Consider the following 14,348-nt stretch of genomic DNA (forward strand, 5'->3'; position numbering starts at 1 on the left):
GTTCACAACCACGCCTGAAATCTCGATTATCACTTTATCATGCGAGAGTATAAAATGTTCGGTGACACCCGAACTTAGCCCTTCCTTATTTGTTGCTATTGTAGCAGTTATGAAATCTTGTTAGGTGATTAAAATTTTACGATTATTCAAAAATAATAGAGATTAAGATCACGACTGTTCGTGAAGTCATGAAAAAATTGACGAAAGTAGAGGAAGGCTCGAGAATATCTTTAATATGTGCCGTTCACTAAGAGAGGTTACAGGAAATATGCAGTTTAGACGGAACAGAGGCACAGGGAAATAATTTTTATGAAAACAGTATCAGGGTTTCCGTACTGTTAGTTTTGACTTGTACCTCTGCACCAACAGAGCTCAGACATTATTGCAGTTACCAGGCGTTTCAGTCTTGTTTCTCTTATATTCACATACATATCTCGAAGCCCATACTTAAGCAATATTGCAGAAAAGCTTGTACAGATATTATTTTATATGAAATCGTAGTTGCAATAGTTGCTACAGTTCCCGTGTACTTGGAAGGCAATCACTACGTTTGCAGCCGATCTCAAGGTCGGATCAGTCAGGGAAGACTTCTACCGAAAGCTTACTAAAAGCCTAAAGCTAAAAGAGTAACTTAAGGCGACTATCTTAAGACCGACCAGCGGTAACTGTGTTCTGCAGAAGCTCTATTATTGGCTCAGAAGCAGAAGCTCTATTATTGACTCAGTCATAGCGCGCCCGATGTTAACAAAGCTTTGTGCAAGGAATTATTATAAACAAGTTTTGAAAATAGCTTTAGAATCGGTTCAAAATATTAAGAATCGGTTGTAAAAATACTTTCGGTTTAGGTAATTTCTTACATATGAAATATATTTCCGGCAACTGTTCAAACTTATTTTTTTTTTGTTGATTTATTATTATTATATATTTGTCTGCCAATTTTTTTTTTTCCATCAATATTTACACGCGGCCTATCATACTTGCCTTCAGACCTCTGTGCAAATAGAGTGGAGTAAGGAACCTCGTTATGACCTGCAAACGCCGACGACAACCGCGACGTCGCCTTCCCATTCAAGAAAACGACCATTTGGTGTTTCGGTTTGATTTTGGTTGACGATTTATTTGTGAAGGGGCAATGGCTTTTGCTGGCTCTCAAGCCAGCCGGCGGCGAGCTGAGTGAAGCTCTTTGTTTGAAAGGCTGTCGTAGGCTGCAAAGTGTTTGGGCTCAAAAGGCATTTACATTGCCTTATATGAGCTTTGATTGCTTTTTCATAGTGTACTTGTATGTTTGTATACGTGCTTGCGCTTGTGGGGGTGACTTCGAAATATCATCTGCCTTTGCTTTGAACGCTTTTGCAAGCTGTCGCTAAGCAAATATTTGTTACAACAGTTGAAGATAGAATTTGAGTAAGCCCAAAGTCGCTATTACGTTTGTTGTTGTTGTAGTAAGTATGTGAATTATGCGACATTATTAATAATGCTGATTAGAATTATTGCTTTGTTCAATTGCTTGCAAATTAGCAATGTAGCAAGCTTATCTCAACGGCCGCATATACGTACTTATATGTATTTATTTCTTGTATATTAGTAATGGTACATATGTGTACATCTGTTTGTTTCCGTAATTGTCAGAAAAAATGAATGAACATATGATTGCGTGAATGAATGCCTGCGGCGCGATAAACTTTGCCTCTTTCCGTTGCAAAATTCAAAATCAAAAACAAATTCGAAAACAAGAAAAAATGTTAGCTTCGGCTGCACCGCAGCGATTATACCCCTCACAGACGCATTTCTTATAGTATACAATGGTACAAAATATTTTTATCTTGATTTTGATTGATCAGTTACTATGGCAGCTATATGCTATAGTGGTCGGATCTGAACATTTTCTTCAGAGCTTTCAGAGTTGCCTTATATCACAATACGTATGAGATTTCGTGAAGATAACTTGTCAAATTAAATAAGTTTTCCGTACAAGGACATGTTTTTGATCGATCAGTTTGTACGGCAGCTATATCATATAGTGGTCCGATATCGGTGATTCCGACATATGAGCAGCTTCTTCAAGAGAAAAGTACGTTTGCCAAGTTTTAGATCGCTAACTCAAGAGCCGAAGGATATACAGAGACAGCTGGACAAGGCTAGCTCGATTCAGCTCGTCAGGCTGATCATTTATATATATTTTTATAAGATGTAGTCTTTCTTTCTTAATGTTATGCGCTTCATGGCAAACTTAATCTACCCTGTTCAGGGTATAAAAATATAACATGCAAATATATACATACGCAGCACGTCATTCTAAAGTCTATGCCTTCACACACATTGCCGACGGAGGAAACGTTAATTTTGTGACTTTTTCACCAGTGTTCTGTTTGACAATTTTATTTCCCTGTTTTATGTGTGTCACTTTTTTAAGTTTTTGTTATTTTTATTTATGAATGCATTGAGGTCAGCCTGTAGCTTTCGTTCAAATTTCTTTATTTGCTGCAAAACAGTAAAAATATTTCTGTAGGCGCACACATACATACAAATAAACGATACTTCCTTGCCTGTCTGTGCCATGAGCTGCCATATGCAAGTCCATGCGCAGAGTCTCTTCATTTAGATTTTGCAATTTTTTTCACAAAGCTGAAAGAGAAAAGTGAACGCAAAGAATATTCAGCGCACACTGCTGTTGCTTCAGATTTTTAATATTTTTGTATTATTTATTTTTATTTAATTTTTTCCTTTTTCGGCTGCATCTCCGCTTACAAATAAATAATAAATAAATAAATAAATAACTCACAGCCAACACAACAAACGCGTTGCGAATTCTTAATGACTGTGGCGCGCAGCGTAGGCATACAGCTACAAAAAACAATAGCAACAATGCGTAAATTCTGCGCTGCTACTGAATGCCAAAATGTCGTTGAATTGATGGGCCGGAAGTTGAATTTGTGCTATGTCGTCTTTAGTGTTTGAGTTGGCGTTTTGCTGCTGTTGCGCTTTATTTGTTTGTTGTTATTGTATGATGTATGCTGTATGCTGAATGCTGTATGCTGTATGCTTTTATTACACTTATTTGCGCTACTTGTTGACTTGTGTTTGCGGCGCGCAATCGCTGCAACGGATTTTCGGGAAATTGCCAAACGGAAGCGTCGTCATTCGATATACACACATGCACACACACAAGCAAATACAAAAGCATATAAACTTACAAATCTACATTGCTTTTTAGTAGCAGAACCGTTACAGCTTGCATGTGCAAACAGTTTCTCCTGAAGTAGTCTCCACCCACAAGTAGGCGTTAATGGGCTGTGTAGACTTTTGACCAACGCGCGCCAGCGCCTAACGCTGTTTGGTTACCCTTTTGTAGAGTATTCGTTGCACTAATACACACACACGTTTACACAAGATCAAAACACACACACACACGGCGCGCGCACCGGCATCTGTAATGGCTTAATTGTCGGCGAACATGCAACAAGTCGTCGAAACCTTGGCTTTGTTTACCTTTTCAATGGCAGCGTCAGCAGCAAGTAAAGTACACCACGCCACCGTACGGCATCGCACAGCCTAATAGCAATAGCTGCCTATCGAAGCTTCAGCAGTACTTGGCATTAGCCGCACTGCGCTCCAGTAGTTTGCTAATGATTCTTCTGGCAGGCGCGCGCACCGTGCCATTTCCATTTCTGATGCTTGAATGTTGCTGCCGCTTCAATTAAATGCACTGCAGTTCGAAGCGTCTTACCTTGTTACGTCCCTTTCGGCATGCTATGCACGTTGGCGTAGGTTCAGGTTGAGCCGCTTTTCATTTCGATCGCATTTGGCTGGGGTAGGGTGGCGCGCTGATCACGAGCATTATATGTAGCTAATGTGGCAGGCCACCAATTGCACGGCGGCGGCATTAATGAATTCTTAAGGGGTCCAAAGGCGCAATTATACATTAAGTGTATTAGGCATTGTGTTGTAAGTGTTGTTTGGTAAGAAAAAAACATCATAAGCCGTATAAAAATAGATTAAAAAGGTGGTGTCATTGACACCTAGTGGGGGAAGTTGCGCTCTGCCTCAGTGTTCTGCAATGATAGCTCAACGCTTTTAATACTGCTTATTTATTGAAACATATAATTCGATTTTTCGCAATGGTATTTTACTTTTATTATAAATTTGTTATAAAAGAGCAGGCAGCAATGCAATTTATGATATTGTAGTTTGATATGAACAAGGTGGCCGGTTTCATATCAAAGCGATTCTTCTCGTTTTCTAATCAAATAAAATTGTTTAAACAAATTCGAAATCGTTGGAGCTTCTAAAACCACATGTCTGTGTAGTAATATTTTTTTTATATTTGAAACGTTTTTGAAATGGAATTCAACGGGGTATTATAACGTGCATTCATTTACCGAAAAATTTCATTAAAAACATTGCCTACATTTCGGCGCTGTGAGTTTCATATCAAAATCTCTAATGAAAAATTTGAAAAAGGAATGATTTTTGTGCATATTTCCAACTAAAACACAAAAATTAAAAACAATATCAAAAATTAAGTGTAGAAATTTTATTAATAAGTAATAAGCTTTGATTTTAAGAACATAACCAAAATGGTAGAACCCGAATTAAGAAATAAATTAAAATTTTCAAAATATTTTTTTTTTTAATTTTTATAGTTTTCGGAAAATTGACTTTCAAAGTTGAAATTTTCAACTATTTCAACTTTTTCTTCGTTTTTTTGCACTTTAGTATATGAAATAAATGTGCACAAACGAATTAATGAAGTCTTAGTGGATATATGTATATTATATACTGGATCTTCTATCATATCCATTTTATTCCCAAAATCCTGGGACGGTATTATAAATTTTATTACAAATTATTTTAAAAATTATTTTTAAAAATTATTTTTAATCAAAATTTTCGGGATTACATTATATTCTATGTAGTCTTCATGTGGTGTATAGCTCGAAAAAAAATCATACTTGCAAAGAAACTCGAGAGCGTTCCGTTCAATGGTTCACTCCAACCATGGCACTTAACGCCATCTTGCACATAGCGCCTGTAGACTTCGACGGAAGGTGTATCACTCCAAAAGTTTGTATCCGATGCAGAGAGTCTGGATTCTTAAAAGAACACGTATCTGAACACTCGGATATGCTCACACAATTTGACTTCTTATCGGATCACTTGGATCATGGAGTCGCCAAACCGAACTCTGGCGGCCGCTTCTCTGCCTATATACCGACTTTTGGGTGTGAAGAAGCCATTGGAGGAGAGGGGCTGTGAGCTTCTTTACGGATGGGTCAAAGTTTGGGGGGAAGATTGATGGACAAGTTTACTGTTAGGAGCTTTCTAACAACTCCACCTTCAGACTTCCTGACTATTGCAGGGCTTTGCAAACCGAGGTTGCAGACATTAAGGTAGCAGTAGATCCACTACTTCGGAGTGCAGTGTCCTTCAGAGAATTGAGCGTACTAAGCTTGAACTCATTAAAAGTGCGTTCATGGTTGGTCGAGGTGTGTCTAACCTCGATATCAATAGCATCGATTCTCTTTGTGGTAAGACTGGTATGGGTACCAAGCCATGAGCTATCAAAGAAAGGCACCCTAGAACCGCTATCGGTAGAATGTTCTACTACGCTGGGCCACCATCGGTACATGTGCCTTTTGGCCCAAAATCGATCGCAAGCGATGAGTAAGGCTCTCCTCTCCCTGGTTGTGGAGCTTTTAACAAGTCATGAAAGGGGAACAAAAACAATTGGGAGCGCATACTATATGCTATATTTAGATCAATTAAAAGCATTGAAGTTTTTGTGAAAAGAAACGTTTACGATTTATAATAATTACTTAGTAAATTAAATAAAGGTTTCTTTATCCCCACCACGCTCTGTGTGCACCACCCTGTATATGATTTACCCCATTTCCCAGCTAATGCGCACCTTCTCAAATCACTTCACTTACATTCTTACTTAACCAAATAGAGTAATCGGCGCGCTTTAACCCACAAGCGCGCATTAAACATAACAACAACAACAACAACAAATAAACACTTAAGCAATACAATAAAAAAGTATGAGTAAGTAGTATATTTATACTATGATTACATGGCTATGAGAATGTAAGAAAGTAAAACCGAAGCGTAAAACTAATTATGAGATACCTAACTGATTGCATGTTCCACGGCAGTGCACTTGCAACACAAATATAGAGAACAGGCCTGCCCTGCTGTTGATGAATGGTAGGGGAACAAAATTTAAAAAAATATGTATAAATATAGAAAAAAATTAATAGAAATAAAAAGAAGAAGGCAAAAATAATAAATGAAAAGAAAATCAAGAGAAAAATTATGAATCATAAAAATAAAAAGAAGCTACCAATACAAGCACCCGCCAGCAGTAAATGCTGCGCTTCAGGTGCTTCAACCGCTCGCTGCATGCCCCGCGCCTACTTGCACTTCCAATGCATTTATGGACGCTCCCAGCGCCCACAGGCGGCATGCGCGCAGGGGTACGGTCCTAACATACATTTATACTTCTTTGTATGTATTGCTTATAATTCTTTCGCCAGACTTCACTGGTTTTTCAAGCCTTAACTTAACTCAACTCGACTTAACTTAACTTAACACCCGTCGACTCCCATTAGCAATGCTGTTTGCTAGAGTATTGGAAAAGTGTCAGTCTAAGCACACAAACATTCATACGTTTTAAAGTGTGTGTGTGCGCGTGTGTGTGCTATTGCAGTTGGCATGCATTTCTGCAATTGTCGGCTCGCTGGTTAGTGCGCAACGTTATGTAAACGTCATTAAGCCATTCGAAGTGTTGGTGCTGGCGCTGTGCAAGCGTATCGCGTCATCGTGTCTGCTTTGTTTGGAATTCGGACATAACGCGCTAAGCTAACTGCTTACTTTTACTGCCAAGTCTCCGCTAGCTTAAGCTTCGTTTGTCTTCTAATGTGCGTGTATTTGCTGTCAAGCCGGAAATTGATTTGCTAATAATTTTCTTTTTCGGAATAGGAAGTAGTAAATTGACTTGTGCGGTCAGTGGAAATAAGTGGCGGACGATAAGGTTAGAAATCGCTAAAGCGCTAAAAAGGTTTCGCCTGAATCGAGGGTTCTCAGCGAACGTACAAAGTGTTACGTAAATTCATTTGAAAGACTAAGTGATCTTGATCACCGCAAGCCAACGTAGGTTGGGAAATCAAATGATCTAACTTCCCAGCTGTCTTCTCTGATCCGAAAAGCTGGTCTAAAATCATTTTATTAAAGGCACAGCATTATCTCCTGAATCTAGCTCAACTTGCTACTTTTGTCATTGGCATCACATATACATTTGCGGTTAGATTTTGGACCGTGAGCAGCAAGGAGTAGTTGAAACTACTCCTGTCCTTTGAACCGTTGAAGAAGGCCCCAAGGGGGGGCCGGGGGTAGGGAGCTTTGAGAGGGCTGTACAGTCTTCTTGAACCTCTTCGATGAACGTCACCCTACTTGCGCACTGAATTCATTCAAACCCTTCAAATCCCCGGTCCCATCTAAACGAATTGCGTTAGATTAGGTCATGTTTCGAAGGCTAGAGAATGGTTAAGGTTACATTTGTGCGAAGTGTGCTATAACCTTCATGAAACCTGGGTATAAGAAGGGATCCGAACAAGGCACGCTTAGTTTCTCTTCAATTTCGATTCCATTCCTGAAAACTTGGACTACTGCTTCGCAGACGCCACTACGGGTGGTTGGTTTCTTCTGGTTGAAGGTAGGAGGAAATAATGATTGGAAGCTTGCTGAAGGGAACTCTCCGTTAGATTTAGCTTTAGGCTACCGGATCACTTTAGTGTTTTTCAGGCAGGCGCAACTGCTATAAAGGTGGCGGTAGACATACTACTATGAAGTACAGGCCTTTGAGTAGCGGTAGCAGAGCGGCAATACTTGTTCTGAGCTCGCTAACTGTAAGTTCAAAGCTAGTCAAGGAGGGTCTGTCGTCACAGGAAATAGAATCAAGCTAGTTCAACAACATGCTCGTTTGGTTGCCTGGTTGCAGCGGATTTGTTGGCCGATGCAAAGCCGATGATCTGGCCAGAGCGGCTTCTTTATTCCGCTCACATCGGAATGGGAACCAGTTGGAGTTGCGCGTAAACTCAGCGAGTAGAAAAATGACAAATCGAAGACGGCTAATAACTTTATGTTTATTTTAACATTAATGAAGTCAATTATGCGGGGAATACTGTGTTGCAGCAATGGAATTCATTAACCAAATATCACTGTATTTTCTCTAATAGTCGCCATATCTTAATCTCTTTTTTCTTTTTTCCAGGTATGCGCCGAAGAAAAGTCTCAAGAGGAGGTGGTGCTCTTAGCGCTCAACTATATGGATCGCTTCCTATCCACAAAATCGGTAACAAAGACACATCTGCAAATATTGGCGGCCGCCTGCCTGTTGCTGGCTTCGAAATTGCGCGAGCCCAGTTGTCGGGCGTTATCTGCCGAACTGTTGGTATTCTACACCGACAACAGCATATACAAAGGCGATTTAATTGTGAGTACAAAATCAACATACAATTTTACATGTTAATTGCTCTAATAGAATTTCAAACATTACTTAAGTATGCCAAAACAGCAAAAAAGAAAAAAAATACTTCTAAGACAGAGCAAATACACTGGGAAACGTTTAACAACGGAATGTCTTAGAGTGTATGCCTATCTGTGTGTGTATGCGTATGTTATGTGTATTTGCGTGTGTGTGAGTGGTGCGACTTCCTGTTTAGCCACGGCACGCATCCAGGAATTATCACCTAAACATCTTCCGCACACTTTGCACCATTAGTATGTTGCTCGAAACTGTTATATTTGGAATTTGCTTGCCAAATTAACGACAGCATCAACAGTTTGTTCAAATATACTCGACATTCGCCCAGGCATAGTGTAAATACACGCACACACACAATTCACATTCGCACTGGCAGCTTGCGCGCACATTGAACTTGTCAAAGAAGGTTGCTGGTCCGCGCGCCTCTCTCTTCTGCCAGTCCTCTGGATGCTGTGGAGCACCCAAAGAACCATGCGAAGTAGTCAGCAGTCAGCATTATTGCTGGAAAATTTCACATAGTGCTAAAAAATTCGCACGCATCGACGCGTCGCGGTCAGTTGTTGTCGGTCTGCTGCGTTGATTTGTTTGTGGTTGGTTGTTGTTGTGCTGGCGGTCAGTTAGCCACTTAAGCGGTTGGTCAATACACCGCCGGTTACATAGTTGGCGCGCAAAGGCGTTGTTTAAGTTTTGCTACATGGGAAAAGCAAATAATAGCGGCTAGCCAGCAGTCTGTCTGTTTCGCTAGTTGGCCGGCTAACTTAGCGGCAGCTGTCGCTGATCGCTGACGTTGACGTTGATGCTAACGCAGTCGTTGCTGTCAACTCTTAAGTTGCACCGCACACAACAATTGCGACAACGTCGATCTGCCGCCGCTGACGTCCTTCCCTGGCTCGCAACCCGTCGAGTCGTTTGTTACTTGCATATTCTTGCTTAGTGGCAGCCACTACGCAGCCTCCGCCGTTGTTGCGTTGTCATCTCTTCACTTCTGCAAATATCTCAATCAATTATAAACGAATAAGTTTGCCAAGATTTCGTAGGCAAATACGCCCAGTGTGAGCTACGCTTTGTGCTGCGAGCGACGTCGGCGCGTCTGTGTGCTTTTTGAAAATGTTGCATGCAACCCTGCTGTTATGCGTGTGTCACCCATGTCGCTTGTACTCACTCATCTCCATTTACATACCGACACAATTGTTAATACTAAAGAGTAAAAGAAAAAAAATTAATTACACATATTAATAAAGAACGTTCAGGCTTTTATTAAACCGTCTCGCGCCTTGCTGCGGTCGCTTTGCGCATGCCCAACATATACAAACGTGTATAAATATTTGTAGTTGCGCATTTTTGCCAATTCACGCATATTTTTGTACGCACGGTACGTATTTACAGGGTTTCCCAATAAGAGTGGTACGATTTCTTTTCAAAAAGAGACACACGAGTTGTTAGGGAAATTTAAATGTTTTTTTTATTTTATGTGAATAAAGTTCTGAATATAAAAACATTGAAATGGCCTTCACGACTTTTTTGCTGGAACGAATTCGATGAACCTAATTTTCTAGTACTTTGCTTCTAAGAGAATCTGGTTTATTGCTAAAGGCCAATATCTCCAATTCTTCCAATTGCGACCAAAAAAGTTTGGTTATCAACCATTGATAGTACCGGTGTTCCCAGTGTCATTTCGAAGGAAGTACGGCCGATGATTCCACCAGACCTAAAACCACATCAAACTGTTAATTTGAGCGAATGTAATAGTTGTTCATGAGTAATTTCCAGAGTTTCTTCGTACCAGAATTGAAAGTTTTGTTTATTTACCGCACCACTGAGAGGAAAGTATGCCTAGTAGATCATTTTCTTAAAAAAAAAAAAAATAGTTATTGTTGTTCCAAGGCAAAATCGGCAAACTCACCACGTTTCCGGTGGTCCAACGGCTTCAAATCTTGAGTGAGAACAATTTTATACGGATGCAAGCCGAAATCCTTTCTCCAAATCCGCCAGGTTCTGGTTTGAGACAGTTCCAATTCTTGAGAACGTCTTGGAATCGACAAGTTGCGGTCTTCAACATGAAAGGCAGCAGCATTTTCATTACTTCAAGCGATCATGCCATATTAGAAATGACCGAAAGTACTCTTAGAAATCATATCATCCCTATTGGAAACGCCGGTATATGTAAATGTATGTAAAAATAGTTGATCACCGTCGTTCGTACTGTTTATTAAATGTTGCAAATCTTCATTTCAAAATATTTGCGAAAGAATGTGTCGACGTCGCGGGCGGGGTGCTTGTCATTCGCTGTGGATTCATACTGTGTTGCTTAAATCGAACGAGCCGCATACTGTGAGAAATAATGTGCAATCTTGTTGTTAAACCCGAGAGTTATGTATATCACAGAGACCTGCGACTAGTAAGACATTTTTGTTCATACTCGAGTACTGATACGTTACTCTGGTTGATGCTGTCAGTTCGGCGCTACCGTTTACTCGATCGTGATTGCTGAACAACTGATAGCGTCGGATCAGTTGACGTTGGTCGGTACTTGCCGCGATTAGCAATGTTGTATGTGATCAGCCGAGTTGATTTGATTGTGTTTTCTGTACTAGTGAATCTGATTTAATTATACTCATTGCAGCGCTATGGTATACAATTACATAGTAAATATTTGAACTGAATTAAAGCGAGGTAATAAGAGTTCAGATTGCGTAAGATCCTAAGAAACTGATGCAGGTTACTTGGTAGCAACAGATTTATATTTTCAAAATCCATTGTCGGTTGCTGATTATCAGAATAATTTAAATGCAATTGTGTGGCCTACCTTTAGGCGCAGTGCTTATTGCCTTTGTTGCGCTGGTCTAAAGTGTTTATAAATTTTCTCCCCTGTTAGAATGTAAGTACATACATTCGGATAGCTTTGGTTGGGTAGACTGGCTTACTGCGCGCATCCAGTTGCAGCTATAATTAAATTCTTTTAATTAATTCTTTAAATAGAGGTACCACGAAGTACACAAGATATTCTTGACTAAGAAAAATATTTCTTCAAATAATTTCTCTTTATTCTCTTTATTACTATTCTTAAAGAATTTTAATCATCGAGTAACCGAATACTACCCAAGTGCTAAACTTCGGACCCACCAACCAGAATTTTGTTCAGCGTAAGATTGTCAACTCGGTAACATACTTTCCTCTCTACTCAACGTATACGACAATGGTCGTTGGAAATTTGATAGGATTTCGGACCTATCTTCAAATTTTCCCTATTTTCCGTACCCAGGTCTTATACAATGATATGTTCTCTAAAAGCTTACTTAAGCAAGTGCGTTGGTAGCCTCCTTTGCAACCCGAACTTTTACCGTGTCCCCAGCATTCCAATTGTACGTAAGTAGCAAAGTGCTATAATCCGCCTAGTGTTGTGCCAGCGCTGGGCGCGATTGTTAATGATTTGCCATTTAACTCGGCCTAACTCTTAACTAACCCATGCTCGTGCTCATACATATGATTGTGTACTGCCCGCCAGCGCCGCGCTTTCCACATGTTCAGCCATAAAACTTTAAGCCTTAAATCGCTGGTATTTGGCTGACTACTTGACTGGCCTGGTTGGTTGGCTGGTTGGTTGAGTTTCCTTGTGGTTCTTTGTTATGCAGCAGCCAACAAAAACCGACAACAAAGCAGTTGAGTGGCGGTGGTGGCCGGTGCCTTTAATGTCCCACTTGCTCAGCACATCTAAAAACAACACAAACACACACGCGCCAGGATGGCCCAAGTATTCAAAGTTTCAATGTTACCAATGAATGCCAACCAGTCAGCCAACCGGGTTCGCAGGCTAGTCAACCTACGCGCCTTTTGCCTTGCAGATAAGCGCATGAATCGTGTCAACTCGTCTATGGTGGTGACGCGGCAGTGGGGGACTGCAATGACTGGCGACTACTCACGGCTTACCTACTTTTAATTTTTCACTTGTACTTTTATTTTGCACGCTTCGCTGCCAGACTCCACACACATGCGGTCCATGGCTAGGAGTCGGCGGAAAATGCACAATGCCTGAAAGCGAGCAGACAGTTCGGCGAATATATGCAAAAAGAAGTAAATCTACAAAAGACTTGTTCAAATAGTAGTTTCCCAGGGTCGGCGCGTCGGCACGTCGGCTCCACATGCACATATTTCACTTACATACATACAAACTGTTGGTATGCTGCATCCAGCGCGCATCCTTTGGGCTGTGCGGCAAACTCACTCTTCATTGTGCTACAAAATTGGTAATGGCGTTTGAGCTGCCCATACGCTGCGCCTCACTGCCGCTATTCTAGATGGGCCGTCGAGTCAGCGGAGGCGACGTTGCAATTTATTTTTGTTAAGTGCCGCATTTTGATCTCACTTTCCGCGGAACGTTGCATGCAGCGTAATCTCTGCGCCAGCCGCCGAACTGGCTTGTTTGCTTGCTGACTAGCTGACTAGATGTCTTCTTATTGTTGTTGTTTTCTAGTTTATGTTCCTTTAGGCAGGCGACGGCACAGATGATTTCTCTGCTCGGCTTTGTTTGTTGATGTTTCTGCATCGTCAGCACCTTGGCATGTTGCGCCACAGCAGGTCCTCTTGCGCTGCTAGACGGTTTGTTTTTTTCGATCTCATTCTCAATGGCAACGTCGCATTGCATGCCAAGTGCCAGCAACAACTTGTCTCCGGTGTGTATGTGTGTGTTGTCAATGGGATTTCAATAAACGGCAACTAGTTGGCTATTGCTGGCAGTTGATAGTTGGCTGGTGGTTAGTATAAATAGAGGTGCCGGTGGAGGTGGCTGTCGATCTTTGGGGTATGCAACAGTCGGGTGTATATTGTCTTTGTAGTTGTAAATTCCACTGCAGACAGTGTTGCCAATTGCCTTATAATCGGTTTAGTTAAAAATTTTGGGTTTTTTTTTCTTTGGGTTGAGGTTGTGGATTATGACATCCTGTAGCGATTTGTTCGAAACCCGTAAGGTTCGAAATCTTTTACTGAGAACTACCCATATTTACGATCACCTGAACCATCTACAGCTTTCTGGTGGTCGAGGTGGTGGGATCTGTGTTGTTCTGTGTGCCAAATACCAAGGCTTAACACTTTTTCCTGGAAGAACTAATGATACGATCTCGCAAAGCATTTTCAGCTTTCTTGCAGTCGAGGTTGTGAGTTCTGTGTAAAGCAGTGACTAAAAAGCTAACCTGTGGCATCTATAGCTGTTCTTTGTTGCCAATTACCAAGGCTGCAGCTACTGCGATTAATTCTTGCTTGTTTCCAAGCCCTAATTCTAAGCTATTGACATTCACGATCTTCTATGGCACTGTTCCCACAACCCAATTCTCTACTCACATTTAATTATTGATTTAGAATCAAATACAACTCCTAATTCGAACCAATTACCTACCCTCTATGGGACGTATATATAAGCAGAGAGGTCTTGTCTAGAGAAATTACCGGTGCTAAAGTTGTTCTGTTCCTAATAATCATATTTTTGAGATGGAAGAAATGAGAATAATATATTTAACTCTCGTTCAAGACTTATCTTCATAACTTCGCGGGTTCCTAAAGCATATATTGCATTGTTATTCTTGTGGTGAACCAACATGCCTCCCTTTGTGCAGATGTAGTTAGGGTTTTAATTCCAAATCGGTTGACTACCTCACTTATTCTCTCTATGACTTAAGTTGTAGAACTCCACAGTTCTACTTAGATATATAACACTTCTTAATTTTTATACTCTCGCAACAAAGTTGCTAAAGAGAGTATTATAGTTTTGTTCACATAACGGTTGTTTGTAAGTCCTAAAACTAAAAGAGTC

The 14,348-nt window shown here is 40.6% G+C and overlaps 1 protein-coding gene across 1 annotated transcript in view; it reads left to right on the forward strand.

Annotated features, from left to right (window-relative positions):
* The window catches only part of LOC108973665 (G1/S-specific cyclin-D1), a 105,315-nt gene that overhangs the window by 39,900 nt on the left and 51,067 nt on the right, over positions 1 to 14,348 (forward strand). The window contains exon 2 of the mRNA XM_018941067.1: positions 8,273 to 8,494. Coding sequence (XP_018796612.1) covers positions 8,273 to 8,494 — 222 coding nt within the window. The remainder of the gene's footprint in view (positions 1 to 8,272; positions 8,495 to 14,348) is intronic.

The sequence above is a fragment of the Bactrocera latifrons genome, unplaced genomic scaffold (assembly GCF_001853355.1).
Source record: "Bactrocera latifrons isolate USDA-ARS-PBARC rearing strain unplaced genomic scaffold, ASM185335v1 scaffold_5, whole genome shotgun sequence".
Taxonomy (NCBI): domain Eukaryota; kingdom Metazoa; phylum Arthropoda; class Insecta; order Diptera; family Tephritidae; genus Bactrocera; species Bactrocera latifrons.